This window comes from Myotis daubentonii, chromosome 16 (genome assembly GCF_963259705.1).
Source record: "Myotis daubentonii chromosome 16, mMyoDau2.1, whole genome shotgun sequence".
NCBI lineage: Eukaryota > Metazoa > Chordata > Mammalia > Chiroptera > Vespertilionidae > Myotis > Myotis daubentonii.
In genome coordinates this window covers 50,566,989-50,580,749 of record NC_081855.1, presented here as the reverse complement: position 1 = coordinate 50,580,749, position 13,761 = coordinate 50,566,989, and the positions used below count along the sequence as shown (strand labels likewise).

The 13,761-nt window shown below is 37.1% G+C and overlaps 1 protein-coding gene across 1 annotated transcript in view; it reads left to right on the top strand.

The window, feature by feature from the left end:
- The window catches only part of ABCA6 (ATP binding cassette subfamily A member 6), a 50,130-nt gene that overhangs the window by 2,399 nt on the left and 33,970 nt on the right, over nt 1–13,761 (top strand). The window contains exons 3-9 of the mRNA XM_059671025.1: nt 631–835; nt 1,787–1,948; nt 3,635–3,738; nt 4,130–4,356; nt 10,268–10,409; nt 11,664–11,849; nt 12,739–12,886. Of these exons, the coding sequence (XP_059527008.1) occupies nt 631–835; nt 1,787–1,948; nt 3,635–3,738; nt 4,130–4,356; nt 10,268–10,409; nt 11,664–11,849; nt 12,739–12,886 (1,174 nt within the window). The remainder of the gene's footprint in view (nt 1–630; nt 836–1,786; nt 1,949–3,634; nt 3,739–4,129; nt 4,357–10,267; nt 10,410–11,663; nt 11,850–12,738; nt 12,887–13,761) is intronic.

Here is a 13,761-nt window from a genome sequence, read left to right as displayed (position 1 = left end):
TATCACTGCTGCCCACATTCCATGGGCTGTAACTGACTCACTTGGTCCCACCTGATTTTGAGAGGCTGGAAATATAGTCTAGCATTGTGCCAAGCGGGAAGAGCTTACTGATAATGTGAAACACTAGGCAGTCTCTACCACTCAGTTCCTTTTCATTTTCTTTGATTTCCTTGACAACTGACAAGGATATTGCTCTTTGCCACCATAAAACTTACCTGGGATAATCTGTGTCTCGTAGAGTTTAGAATCAGGTGCCCACACATACAGAGATCATCATCCTTTTATCTTATGCTCCCCATTGGTTCATGATTTAGAGAAAAGGTGTAGTTGTATTCGTGGAGAATGATATCTGTGGCAACTTTCTCAGTATGTGTCTTTCTTTTTTTTAATTGAATTTATTGGGTTGACATTGATTCACAGCACCATACAGGTTTCAGGTGTACAACTCAACAAAACATCATCTGCACATTGATTAATACGTGTCTCTCATTGGGTTCCTTTTGTTCTGACGGAGAGCAAAAGAAGCCAGTGCTGCGGCAACATTGGAATTTGTCTTTAGTTGTTTGGTGTCAATTGAGCTCTTTAAGGGAATATAACATAAATTTGTTTTTTTCCCCCTCTGTGTTACAGGAATGGGGATTTCCAGTACTTTTAGGACTATATATGGGCTTATTGTCGTTTACAAAAGAAAATATCCAGTTTCCTGGGAAGCCTTCTCAGAACCTGGGAAGGGTAGACAAATATAATAACTCTTTCATGTTTGCTGTGTATACACCGGTCTCCAATATAACCAAGCAGATAATGAATAAAACAGTATCTGCTCCCTTTTTGAAAGGTAAGTATACTCAAGACAAAGGAATTACTGATATTGTTTTAAATTTTGGGAAAGATGTATATATGTTAAATTTGAAGTTACAGTGACCCATTAAGCTAACTATTTAGGTATTAAAATAGTATATAAATTTGGTTAGTTTCTTCTTTAACAACAATTAGCCTATTAAACCCTTTTTCAGCTTGATGGGGGTCCAGTTTAGGGAGGCCTCATTTCTAATGAAATTTAACTAAAGCAATACATTTGTCATTCCAGATTTACAGAATAGTGTCAAGGAAGAGTATGTGGGTGTTAAGCAGGAATACAATGATTAAGATTTATGTAACTTAGGAAAAATAATCATCTAAAATAAGTGAGGCCATAGTTATTAAACAATAATTTTAAAACTATGATAGGTAAGGATGGATGGTCTAAAGATAATCTGTATCAGGTGTTTTTTTGGTAAGCATCTTTTAAGGCCTTCATTCTAAATGAGGTTGCTATATAACTGAGATAAGCACAATGTGTATTTCACTCATGGGTGAGCTGGGTACCTGATTTTTAACCCTTAATTTTTAACAGGTAAAACTCCTAGCTGTTTGATATACAGTCACTTTGTGCTCTTGGTTCCTAAGTAAAGCAAAGATCATAGGAGAGATGTATTTGCTTAAGTAACTCTGATTTCTTATGCATACCAATTATCCTTTCTTATGCATACTTATCCTGGTATAATCTTTTATGTACCTAAAACTTGCCCTAAGATTTACCATTATTTCTCATGCATGTCTCCTGATTCTAGAATCTAAAACATTAAAATAAAAAAATCCCCTCTTGCCTCTTGGCATAAGTTTTATGTAAATGGAAAAAGATTTTATTTTAATTCTAATGGAAAATATAGGATGATACAATTGGATATCACATTCTGTTTTAGTAAAATTCTAACAGTTTTATCTGTTTTTGCTTTGTAATTCACAGAAACAACAGTCATTGGGGCACCAGATCAAAAATCTATGGACGAACTACTTGAGCACCATTTCCCAAGTGCAGTGGGAATCATCTTTAGTGATACTTTTTCTTTTAAGTTAAAATTTTTTCATAGGTATGACATTCCATTTTTGAAGGAAGAACATGTCTCAGGTGATTTTCCCTATAAAATATCATTATGATGTTTTTCATGTTTTTTGCATAAGGAACAGGTTGGCATGGTCAACACAGATGCTTTCAATGGCGTATGAGAACATTCAAAAGCACATGTTATTGCTAACCTTCTCCCAAGATCGATCATATTATCCCACTCTAGGATGATGCACAAAAGATTATAGAGTCAACCAACATCTGTATATAGTGAGCTCTCAGGTGGATACTGCAAGGATGCAGAGGGTGACCAAGAGTGATTGGTCCCAATCTAGCAGAACAGACATACTGAGATACATTAATAGTAAGTGCAAGGGAAAGTCTTGAAGGGACTTGGACCAAGGGTTTCTAATATGCTTGCGATTAGAGAAGTCATACGTGGGGAAATGATATTTTAACAAACATCAGAAGGAATAGCACATATACAGTGCTAGGGGCATTGTTTTTTTTTGATAGAAAAAGGGCAAGTGTGAAGGCCCAGAGGTAAAGGACATCAGCTAATATATACAGAAGAAGAGCAGTATAACTGAATAGAGAAGACAAGAAGGAATGTGATGGGAGAATGAGGCTGAAATTACTCAAAGTCTAGATCCTGTAGGGTCCTTTAATCCCAGGGCAATGGAGAGCCATCCAGGTACAGTAATCAGGGCAGAAGCGTGATTAGACTTCCGAGTCTAAGGTAACAGTGTGGATATAGCCTTGAGGATGATTGCAGACGAGTCAGGGAGAATGCAATAAAACGTACCAGTGAGCTGATGGTGGCTTAGACAGAGTGGAGGCAGCTTAGAAAGAGGAAGATATTTGAGGACCCCTTAAGAAGCAGAATTGGCCCTGACTGGTTTGGCTCCGTGGATAGAGCGTCGGCCTGCAGACTGAAGGGTCCCAGGTTCGATTCCGGTCAAGGGCATGTACCTTGGTTGCGGGCACATCTCCAATAGGGGGTGTGCAGGAGGCAGCTGATCGATGTTTCTTTGTCATCGATGTGTCTAACTCTCTATCGCTCTCCCTTCCTCTCTGTAAAAAAAAAATTAATAAAAATATTTTAAAATAAAATTTAAAAAAAGAAGCAGAATTGAAGTGACTAATAGAATTGGTTTTTTTCCAACCCTTCACTGATGGTCTACTGTGTGTTTCGCATTTTTCTTGGCCTTGAAGATTGAAGTGAAGAAAACATACTTAGATAAGCCTGCTAGCACGCATCATTACAGTCAGGTGGCGATAAAGCAATAGAGTAAGATAAAGCAGGGATAGAAGATAGAGCCTGAAAGAGCTATTTTAGATATTCTTATTTATGGTGGCCAGGAAAGATGTCTATAATGAGTTTACTTTTGAGAAGAGGGCAGGATGGAGGGAAGGAGTGCACCATGAATTCCTCGAGTGAGAGTGTTTGAGCACAAAAGAAGTTCTAGCCCTGGAGTGCATTCAGTGTTTCCAGGCACAGCAAGGGGTCCAGTATGGTGGAAGCTTTCATCTTTTTTTTCTAAGCTCCTTATGCAAGCTATGGTCTCCATGAATAAACTTGCCTCATTGAGAACTTTAATTTGCTTCTTTTATTTTTATTTTTCTATGTGGTAGAAGGTTCTGACTGATGGAGCCCCTTCTAGATTGTTTTCTCTTAGATTCTTGTTTCTTGTTCTCAAAGTGCCTTCATCCCGTAATAACGATTCTGCCCTTCTTTGTGCTTTACAGCTCATTGTTGGAATTCAGGAAATGAGCCGTCATGTTTACTGACCAAATACTTGCACTCAGGATTTGTGACTTTACAAGCTGCGATTAATGCTGCTATTATAGAAGTAAGAAAAGTTCTAATAAATAATGCAAATTAATGACAGAAGCATCAAAATGTTGATGAAAGGTGATACACACTCAGGTTTCCACACGGTTATATAAGGAAGCAGGTATATGTAGGGTGAAATAGGATTTAGGCCAAGGACCACATTGCTTTTGTTTTTTTACTTTAAAATTTCCAGTAGTTATGGAATGAGTGGACGTTGCAAAAACAATGTCCAGGGAGGTCTGCGTGTCTTTTGCTCAGTTTCTCCAACTGGTAATGTCTTACATTACCATGGGACAGTATTAAAACCAGGAAATTGACATTGGTACAATCCCCATAGCTTATTGATTTCTCGATTCTTGACTTTAAAAAGTGATTTTGTTTCTTTAAACTCTTTTTTTTTTTTTAAGATCCTGACAGATCACTCTGTGATGGGAGAGCTGATGTCAGTCACTGCTATAAATATGAAGACATTACCTTTTATCGCTAAAGACCTCCTTCAGAATGAGATGTTTCTTTTCCAATGCTTGCTTTACTTCTCCTCGTTTATATATTTCGCATCATTCGGTGTTACCAAAGAGAGAAAAAAGAGTAAGGATTTGATGAAAATGATGGGTCTACAAGATTCAGCATTCTGGTGAGTGACAGATTCAAACAGCACAGTTGAGTAAGAGACATGAAGAAGCTGTGAGAAAGGGTTACTATTTCAAGACATCACGATCTAAACTGGATACTTTGGCCATTTTCCTTCTGTTCTGACTTTTTTATTTAGTCTTTGTTAAATTTTGCCATGCAAAACAGTTATTCTAATTGGCTGAGCACTTCTTCTGTGCCAGAGTATGTTAAGCTAACACTGTTGTACTCATCAAAGAGAGTAAGAGTAGCCCAGTGTCCACTGGCCAATGATTGCCAGAGCTGGGACTACAACCCAGGTTCCCTTATTGCAACTTTCTGGCTAGGTCTGCCCACCGTTGTCATTTGATTTCTTTACAGTTCCTTGTGTTGAAGAAAGTATGACCTAATAAAGGCTAGCTTGTGTTCAGAGGTTGGGCCATCAGGAATATTTTTTTGAGCAACTAAATATCATATGTTGGGATTAAAGGAGATAGCCTATAGAATGTTCCCAACACACACAGCCCATAGGCTGGCACATAGCAGGGCTTAATAAGAGCATTTTCTTCATATATTGATATATTTATATCTTGCCCTATGCCATGAATAGTTTAAAGTGATTATGAAATTTTAAGTACAAGTGTGTATGTATCTCTGTGTGCGTGTTTGTATTAAAATAAGAACAGCCCTGGCTGGGTGGCTTTGGTTGGTTGGAGCATTGTCCTGTACACCAAAAGGTAGGTGGCAGGTTCATTCCCTGGTCAGGACACACACCTGGGTTGCAGTTCGATCCCCTGTTGGGGCGCATATGGGAGGCAACTGATTGATGTTTCTCCCTTTCTCTCCACCTTCCTCTCTCTCTGAAATCAATAAACATTTCCTTGGGTGAGGATTAAAAAAATAATAATAAATAATAATAAAATAAAAACAAATAATTGAGGAATAGAAGCAAAGACCTATCAAAATAATAGGTAAGATTTGATAGATGAAAATTCAAATCATACAAGCTCTAACTGCTGAGAGTCCAAGCAGAGAATTCTGCAGTGCAATCAGTTATAAAGTCCATAGTCTCTAGGAAAAGAAAAAGGGTCAATCAATTTTACCCCCAAAGACCCCTGATGTTTTTCAGTATTGAAACCTGGGAGACATGTCTCTGTATAATCCTCGTGTCCAGAAGATACTGCTTAGGAATGTGAAACTATATGGGATAGATGAGGAACTATTTATTGAACAATCTTTTGCAAGCCACATGTCCTCTGAAATAAAAGTATGGTCTAGGAAATTTTACATTTCCTATGCATTGTGTTTTATTAACAGAGTTTTCACTCTGATATGTAATATGACATGTGAAATAGAAAAAGAGAAAACTGGGTCTTTCAATAAAAAGGAAAGAGGAGAAGAATATTTTGTAGTGAACTTTGGGAAATACAAAGGAATAGATGGAGTCTGTGAGGAGGGAAAAGAGAGGAGCTCTGTATGAAAAGACACTCTTTCAGGCCAGGGCATGTCTTGTGGAACAGCACCTCTGCAGTCACCTGAAATAGGTAGGACCAAGTCAACTCTAGATGAGCATCAGAAAGGCATTGGATATTTAGATGTGGATTCATTCTCAGGATAAATGTTTCTTAAAAGGATTCCCAGTATGCATGTAACTTAAAACTAAGAAGGCAATAGATTCTGAAACTTTTCATTAAGTATAGGATGTCTGTTGCAAATAAATTTTATGACAGCTTTTAAAAACTTATATAATGAATGTGAAATGCAATCAGTATTTATTCTTTTTTTAAAAAAGTTATCTTTATTGTTGAAAGTATTACAGATGCTTCCTTATTCTCCTCATTGACCCCTTCTATCCCACACCTGCCCCCCGCCCCAGGCCTTCACCATACTATTGTCTGTGTCCATGGGTTATGCATATATGTATACAAATTTTTTGGTTAATCTCTTTCCACTCACTCACCCACCCCTGCCTTTCCTCTGAGATGGGTAATCTGTTCCATGTTTCTATGTCTCTGGGTCTATTTTGTCCATCAGTTTGTTTTGTTTTTTAGATTCCACATATGAGTTAAATGTGATGTCTGAGTTGTTTTGTTTTCATGGTGAAGTTTTTATTGACTTTAATAACATCTCTCTCATCCCCTACCCCCAACTCTGCAATGAGTTCCTTGTTCTAGATAATGTTTGAGTTTCCTGTACTTGTAATTCCCCTACCCTGTGGTTTTTCAATTCCTACCTATTGTAGTTCCTTATGTTCTCAGGAAGTGGATTCTGCAGAACATATTATGCTTTTTAAAAAATGCTGATGTTTCTAATCAGGCTGAATCATTGTAAAGGCATGACATTTAAAAAGTCTCATAGCAACATTTTTTCTGACATACCTCATTGGCCAAGGGAAACAAAAGAAAAAATAAACAAATGCAACTACATGGAACTTAAAAGCTTTTTCACATCAAAAGAAACCATCAACTAAATGAAAAGACAGCCCACTGAATGGGAGAACATATTCACCAAAGATACATCTGGTAAAGGGTTAAAGTCCAAAATTTATAAAGAAATAAAGAACTTATACAACTCAACACCAAAAAACAAACAAAAAAAATAAGACAAACAGTCCAATTAATAAATGGGCAAAGGATCCAAATAGGATATACAAATGGCCAATAGACATATGAAAATATGCTCAACATCACTGATCATCAGAAAAATGCAGATTAAAACCACAATGAGATATCTTCTCATACCTGTCAGAATGGCTGTCATCAATAAATCAACAAACAACAAGTGTTGGTGAGGATGTAGAGAAACGGGAACCCTCATGCACTGTTGTCTTTCTTTTTTAGAGATTTTATTATTTTTTATTTTTCTTTAATTTTATACAATATACAAATCTATTACCAGATTGTATATACAAAATAATTAGCCATTCACATGCAATAAACATTAATATTTCAAGAAAAAAAGATTTTAAATATTACAATATTACCAAAACTGTACTAAAATAGTATAATACCACAAAAGTTGTAAGAAATATTAAAAATCTGCAAATCATAGGATTACCTCTATTCTAGAACATATTTTTTTTCTGGCTCTATTTTTGTTCATCAGTTTATGTTGTTCATTATATTCCACAAATAAGTGAGGTCATGTGATATTTATCTCTTACTCCTAATGGCTTATTTCGCTTAGCATAATGCTCTCCAGGTCCATCCATGCTGTTGCAAATGGTAAGAGTGCCTTTTTACAGCAGCATAGTATTCCATGTATAGATATACCACCGTTTTTAATTCACTCATCTGCTGATGGGCACTTAGGCTGTTTCCAAATCTTAGCTATTGTAAATTGTGCTGCTATGAATATAGGGGTGCATATTTCTTTCTGATTGGTGTTTCTGACTTCTTGGGATACATTCCTAGAAGTGGGATTACTGGGTCAAATGGGACTTCCATTTTTAATTTTTCGAGGAAACTCCATTCTGTTTTCTGCAGTGGTTGCACCAGTCTGCATTCCCACCAGCAGTGCAAGAGGGTTCCTTTTTCTCCGCATCCTCACCAGCAGTTGTCGTTTGTTGATTTGTTGATGATAGCCATTCTGACAGGTGTGAGATGGTACCTCATTGTTGTTTTGATTTGCATCTCTTGGATGATTAGTGACTTTGAGCATGTTTTCATATGTCTCTTGGCCTTCTGTATGTCCTCTATTGAAACGTGTCTGTTTAGGTCCTTTGCCCATTTTTTGATTGGATTATCTTCCTTTTGTTAAGTTGTATGAGTTCCCTGTAAATTTTGGAGATTAAACACTTATCAGAAATATCATTGGCAAATGTGTTCTCCCATGCAGTGGGCTTTCTTGTTATTTTGTTGGTGGTTTCTTTTGTTGTGCAGAAGCTTTTTATTTTGATAGTCCCATTTGTTTATTTTCTCGTTAGTTTTCCTCCCTCATGCACTGTTGATTAGAGTATAGATTGGTACAGCCACTATGAAAAGCAGTATGGAGTTACCTCAAAAATTAAAACTGGAACTGCCTTATGATCTAGCAGTTCTACATCTGGGAATATATCTGAAGAAACGCGAAACAAAGATTCAAAAAAATATATGCACCCCTCTGTTCACTATTTATAATAGCCAAGATTTGGAAGCAGCCCATGTTCCCATCAGTAGATGAGTGGATAAAAAGTTGTGGTACATCTACACAATGGAATACTACTCGACTGAAAAAGAAGGACCTCTTACCCTTTATGCTAGCATGGATGGACCTGGAAAGTATTATGCTAAGTGAAATAAGCCAGTCAAAGAAAGACAAGTACCATATGATTGCTCTGCTATGTGGAATCTAATGAACCAAATAAACTAACAAACAAAATAGAAATAGACTCATAGAGAACAGACTGACAGCTGTCAGAAGGGAAGGTTGAGGGGGGCTCGATGAAAAAGGTGAAGGGATAAAGATATAAAAACAACAAGTAGCTCAGACACAGATAACAGTATGGTTATTACCAGAGGGAGAGGGTGGGAGAGGTGAAAAAACACAGTACAATATACAGATGATGTGTTATAGAATTATATACCTTGAAACCTATATAATTTTATTAATCAATGTTACTCCAATAATTTCAATTAAAAAGTAAATAAATCTTGAACTTCTCAAAAAAAGCCAGAGAAGCAGTAAACATAGTCTACTGGAACATATTGATGCAAGTTTCCAGTTTTAATATTTTTGCTGTTATTTGCAGCTGTTTGGATTCTTTCTTACTTAGGCAATTTTATGTAGAGGAAAGAGCTCTGGACTGAGCAAAGTCCCTTGGCTTCATCTTAGCTTTGTTAAACTGTTTTACTCTGTTGACCTTGAATAGGCCCATTAACTAATAATAGGGACTGTGTTTACTCAGCTTTAAAAAGAGAAGTTTGGACTAAAACACCCTATATGCTTGTTAGGTCAAAGGCTGAATACTATTTCTTAATAACCACCTCATAAAAATGTGATCACTAGCATATCTAAAGCAAACAGTGTGAACTCTTAAGGCAGTGGTTCTCAACCTTCTGGCCCTTTAAATACAGTTCCTCATGTTGTGACCCAACCATAAAATTATTTTCGTTGCTACTTCATAACTGTAATGTTGCTACTGTTATGAATTGTAATGTAAATATCTGATATGCAGGATGGTCTTAGGCGACCCCTGTGAAAGGGTCGTTCGACTGCCAAAGGGGTCGCGACCCGCAGGTTGAGAACCGCTGTAGGCATACCGTAATTTATATTAGTTTATATAAATAAATTATGAATAGGCATGGCAAGAGTGGAATGGGCTTAGTGGGGTTATGGAATTTGCTACTGGCCAAGATCTCAAGAATGGTCAAATTATCATCTGCCCCCAGTGCTTCCCTCCATGGTTACTGAATTGATTGACAAATGTCAAGTTTCCTTCCAATTCTGCAGTTATAACATGTTGGTAATATATAATTAAGCTGAAGATACAAAATGCTTATCCCCTTTAATTCAGTAATTTTACCTAAGAGAAATATTTTTGCATTTCCCCTCCAAAAAAATCAAGTAGAAGAATGCTCCTAGAAACATTGCATTAGAAAAAAAGAAAAGAAACACCCCAAGTAATTATGGGCAGGAGAACTTTGGGATATAGTCATTAATGAAAGATTATACAGCAGTGTATACTATTTTATATGTTGATTGGTAAAGGCAAGTTGTGGAGGAATCCATACAAGATGATATTATTTATGCAATGTTTATACTATTTATACAGTACGTGAATATAGAGCTAACACCTACCCAGTAGATACAGCCATGCCAGTTTATTATTAGTGATATTTTAGTTAATAATCTAGGTGACAGACACAGGGGCAATCATGCCATTATTCTCTAGATACTTTATGTTTCCAGTATTTCATACTAATATTAAAATAATTGCAATAACTTTTTGTCTTTAGGTTCTCCTGGGGTTTAATCTATGCTGGCTTCATCTTCATTATTTCCATATTCATTGCGATGATCATAACATCCAGGAAAATTATAGTCATGACGGGCTTCATGGTCATATTTATACTGTTTTTCTTATATGGCTTATCCTTGGTAAGTTCATGCCATGATGACCACTTTCTCTGCTTTAGGTCTTAGCTGTCTATATGTAGCAAGAATTGTCTCAGCAGTCATTTCTTTCATGTGCATTTTGTGTGTACATGTGTTTGAGAAAGTCCCTCTGACTGTGAGAAAATGATGTAACCTAAATAAAGTTGGACCTCACTTTTACATAAAGATCTGAATTAATGAAATGCATCAAAAAGAAAAAAATAGTCCTAGCTGGTTTGGCACAGCGGTTAGAACATAGGCCCACAGACTGAAGGATCTCGATTGGATTCTGATCAAGGGCACATACCTTGGTTGCAGGCTCAATCCCTGGCTCTGGTCAGGCTGCATGTGGGAGGCAACCAATCGATGTGTCTCTCTCACATTGATGTTTCTTTCTCTGTGTCATTCCCCCTCCCTCCACTCTCTTTAAAAATAGATCAACAGGAAAAAATATCCACAGGTGAGGAATAACAAGAAAAGAAAAGAAAGAAAAAATTTTGACTAAATTATCTAAGATTTTTGTAGACGATTAACAAGGATGCACTTGAGGAGTGAACCCATCTTTTTTCTCTAAACTTCCTAATCACATGGTAGCTTTATGCAACTCTTCTCCCTCTAATATAGTGGTTCTCAACCTTCTGGCCCTTTAAATACAGTTCCTCATGTTGTGACCCAACCATAAAATTATTTTCGTTGCTACTTCATAATGTTGCTACTGTAATGTTGCTACTTTAATGAATCGTAATGTCAATATCTGATATGCAGAATGGTCTTAGGCAACCCCTGTGAAAGGGTCATTTGATCGCCAAAGGGGTCGCGACCCACAAGTTGAGAACCGCCGCTCTAATACCCCCTACCTTGCCAATGATATTTCATGTCAATCTCCTCTCCCTTCTTTGAACAACAGCCTCTATTTTCTCCCACCTTTCAGAGTGTTTCCTGCAGAAGGTATGTTGACACTCTGATACTTTTAGTTTCTTCCCATCTTTCCAAGTCTGCATTTCCACCCTTTCCCTGAGCAATCCTTCCCAATTCTCCCCACCCTAGCCTCAGCAACAAAAGCCCAACATTTGAATAGGACAAAAAGGGATCCTATTTATAAAAGGATTAAGAAAGAAGGACTGAGCATAATTATACTTTAATATTTTCATCACTGACTCACTCATAAAGATGTTATGACCCTTAGTAAATTGTGCTACCAATGTTTCTCAATGAACTGATTCTATATAACAGCTACCTGTCTTCTCTCTCTTTCAGATAGCTTTAACATTCCTGATGAGTGTGGTGGTCAAGAAAACTTCCCTCACCAATTTTGTTGTGCTTCTCCTCACTCTCTTCTGGGGCGGTGTGGGACTCTCTGCATTGCACAGACAACTTCCTTCATCTCTGGAGTGGATTTTGAGTATTTTCAGCCCTTTTGCCTTCACTGCTGGAATGGCCCAGGTGAGAGGATAGTTAATTGGTTTATTATTAAAGTTTCAGAAGAATTTGATACTTCATGACTCTTTATAGTCAACACTTTCAGATGAAGAGCTTTTGTTCTAAACAGTTCTACTCTAAAGCTAAATTTGAATACGTTATTACATTGTAGGAAAAAATGGTCAGCTCACATCTCAGATGTATTTTCATTTTGAAGTCTTTTCTTGTCTTATTTCTATACTAGAGGCCGATGCACAAAATTCGTGCAAGAGTAGGCCTTCCTTTCCCCAGCTGCCAGCACGAGCTTCCCTCTGGCACCCTGGACCTGGGCTTTCCTCAATTTTTATAAATCGATGATTCAAGCCTTTTCGCCATTTTTCTGCTACATTTTCTATTCCTGATGTTCTGTAGGAATTCCTTAGATATGCTGAATATGTGAAATTTTGCAATTATTTGTTGCTGACATTTTTACTCTCATAGTGGTGCCTTTGTTTGATGAACAGCAGGTCTTAATTCTGATAAAATCAGTTTGTCAAGTTTTTCTTTATATAGAGTATAGACCTGTTTAAAAAAATCATTGCCTACCCCCAGATTATAAAGATATTCTTTTAACTTTTTATTCTGGAAGCTTGAATGATTCTGCTTTTATATTTAGATGTAAAATATTTTTCAAAATAACTTTTGTGTATCTCTAGGTAGAGGTAATATTAATGTTTCTGCATGAATATCCATTGTATTTTTTAAAATTAGTATTTTCTAATGTTCCTTTGTTATAAAATAGGAGTAGTTTCCTAATAACTTCATTAATGGGCTTCTTCAAAGAGCTACCCAATAAAGTGATAATTCTTGCTACTGCACTGCATTATTTTTATTTATTTAATTTAAGTACTTATTATTTTTGTTTGATTCTTAGATTATCCACATGGATTATAACATGAATGGTGTAACTTTTCCTGACCCATCGGGAGACTCATATATAATGATAGCAACTTTTTTCATGTTGGCTTTTGATGCTTTTTGGTACTTGGTATTGGCATTATACTTTGACAAAATCTTACCCTGTAAGTAATAGTGGATTTTTCTCTGATCTCTACAAATGTTGATCACATTAAAGATTTTTTTGTTAAGGGCATATAAATATGTTTTAAGAAATGATGAATAACAATTATTTCCCATCACAGGCTGAATGAGTTCTTTATTTCTACTTTATGGTTTTAATGGTCTGAAAAAATATTTATGTAAAAACAATCATTCTTCTGACTTTAATATAATCTATACTAATAAAAGGGAAATATGCTAATTAGACTGGGAGACCTTCCAGACATCCTCCGGACAAAGCCATGGTGATGGGGCTGAGGCAGAGGTGGTTAGGGGTGATCAGGCCAAGACGAGAGGGCAGTTGGGGGCAAATAGGCTGGCAGGAGGGGGCAGTTGGGAGCAAGCAGGTTGGCAGGGGGGGCAGTTGAGGGGGTGCTCTGGCAGGGGGGGGGAAGTTGGGTGCAATCAGGCTGTCAAGGGGGGGCAGTTGGGGGTGAAAAGGCCAGCAGGCAGAGTGGTTAGGGGCAATCAGGCAGGCAGGCAGGTGAGTGGTTAGGAGCCAGCGGTCCCGGATTGTAAGAGGGATGTCCGACTACCGGTTTACTGGCAGTTGGACATCCCCCCAGGGGTCCCAGATTGGAGAGGGTGCAAGCCAGGCTGAGAGACAACACCCACCCCCCCGTGCATGAATTTCATGCACTGGGCCACTAGTACACATTATAAATAGACAATGATGATCATTGTAATACATATTATAACTATATTGTATTAAATAATATTATTTTTTTCAAGGATCCCTGAAAGTGTTTTCAAATAATGATATTTAGGATCTGTTTAGAACTAGCTGAAATAACTTAGTTCTTCAGATGGTTTGGACTTATACAGTATAGGGCCATAA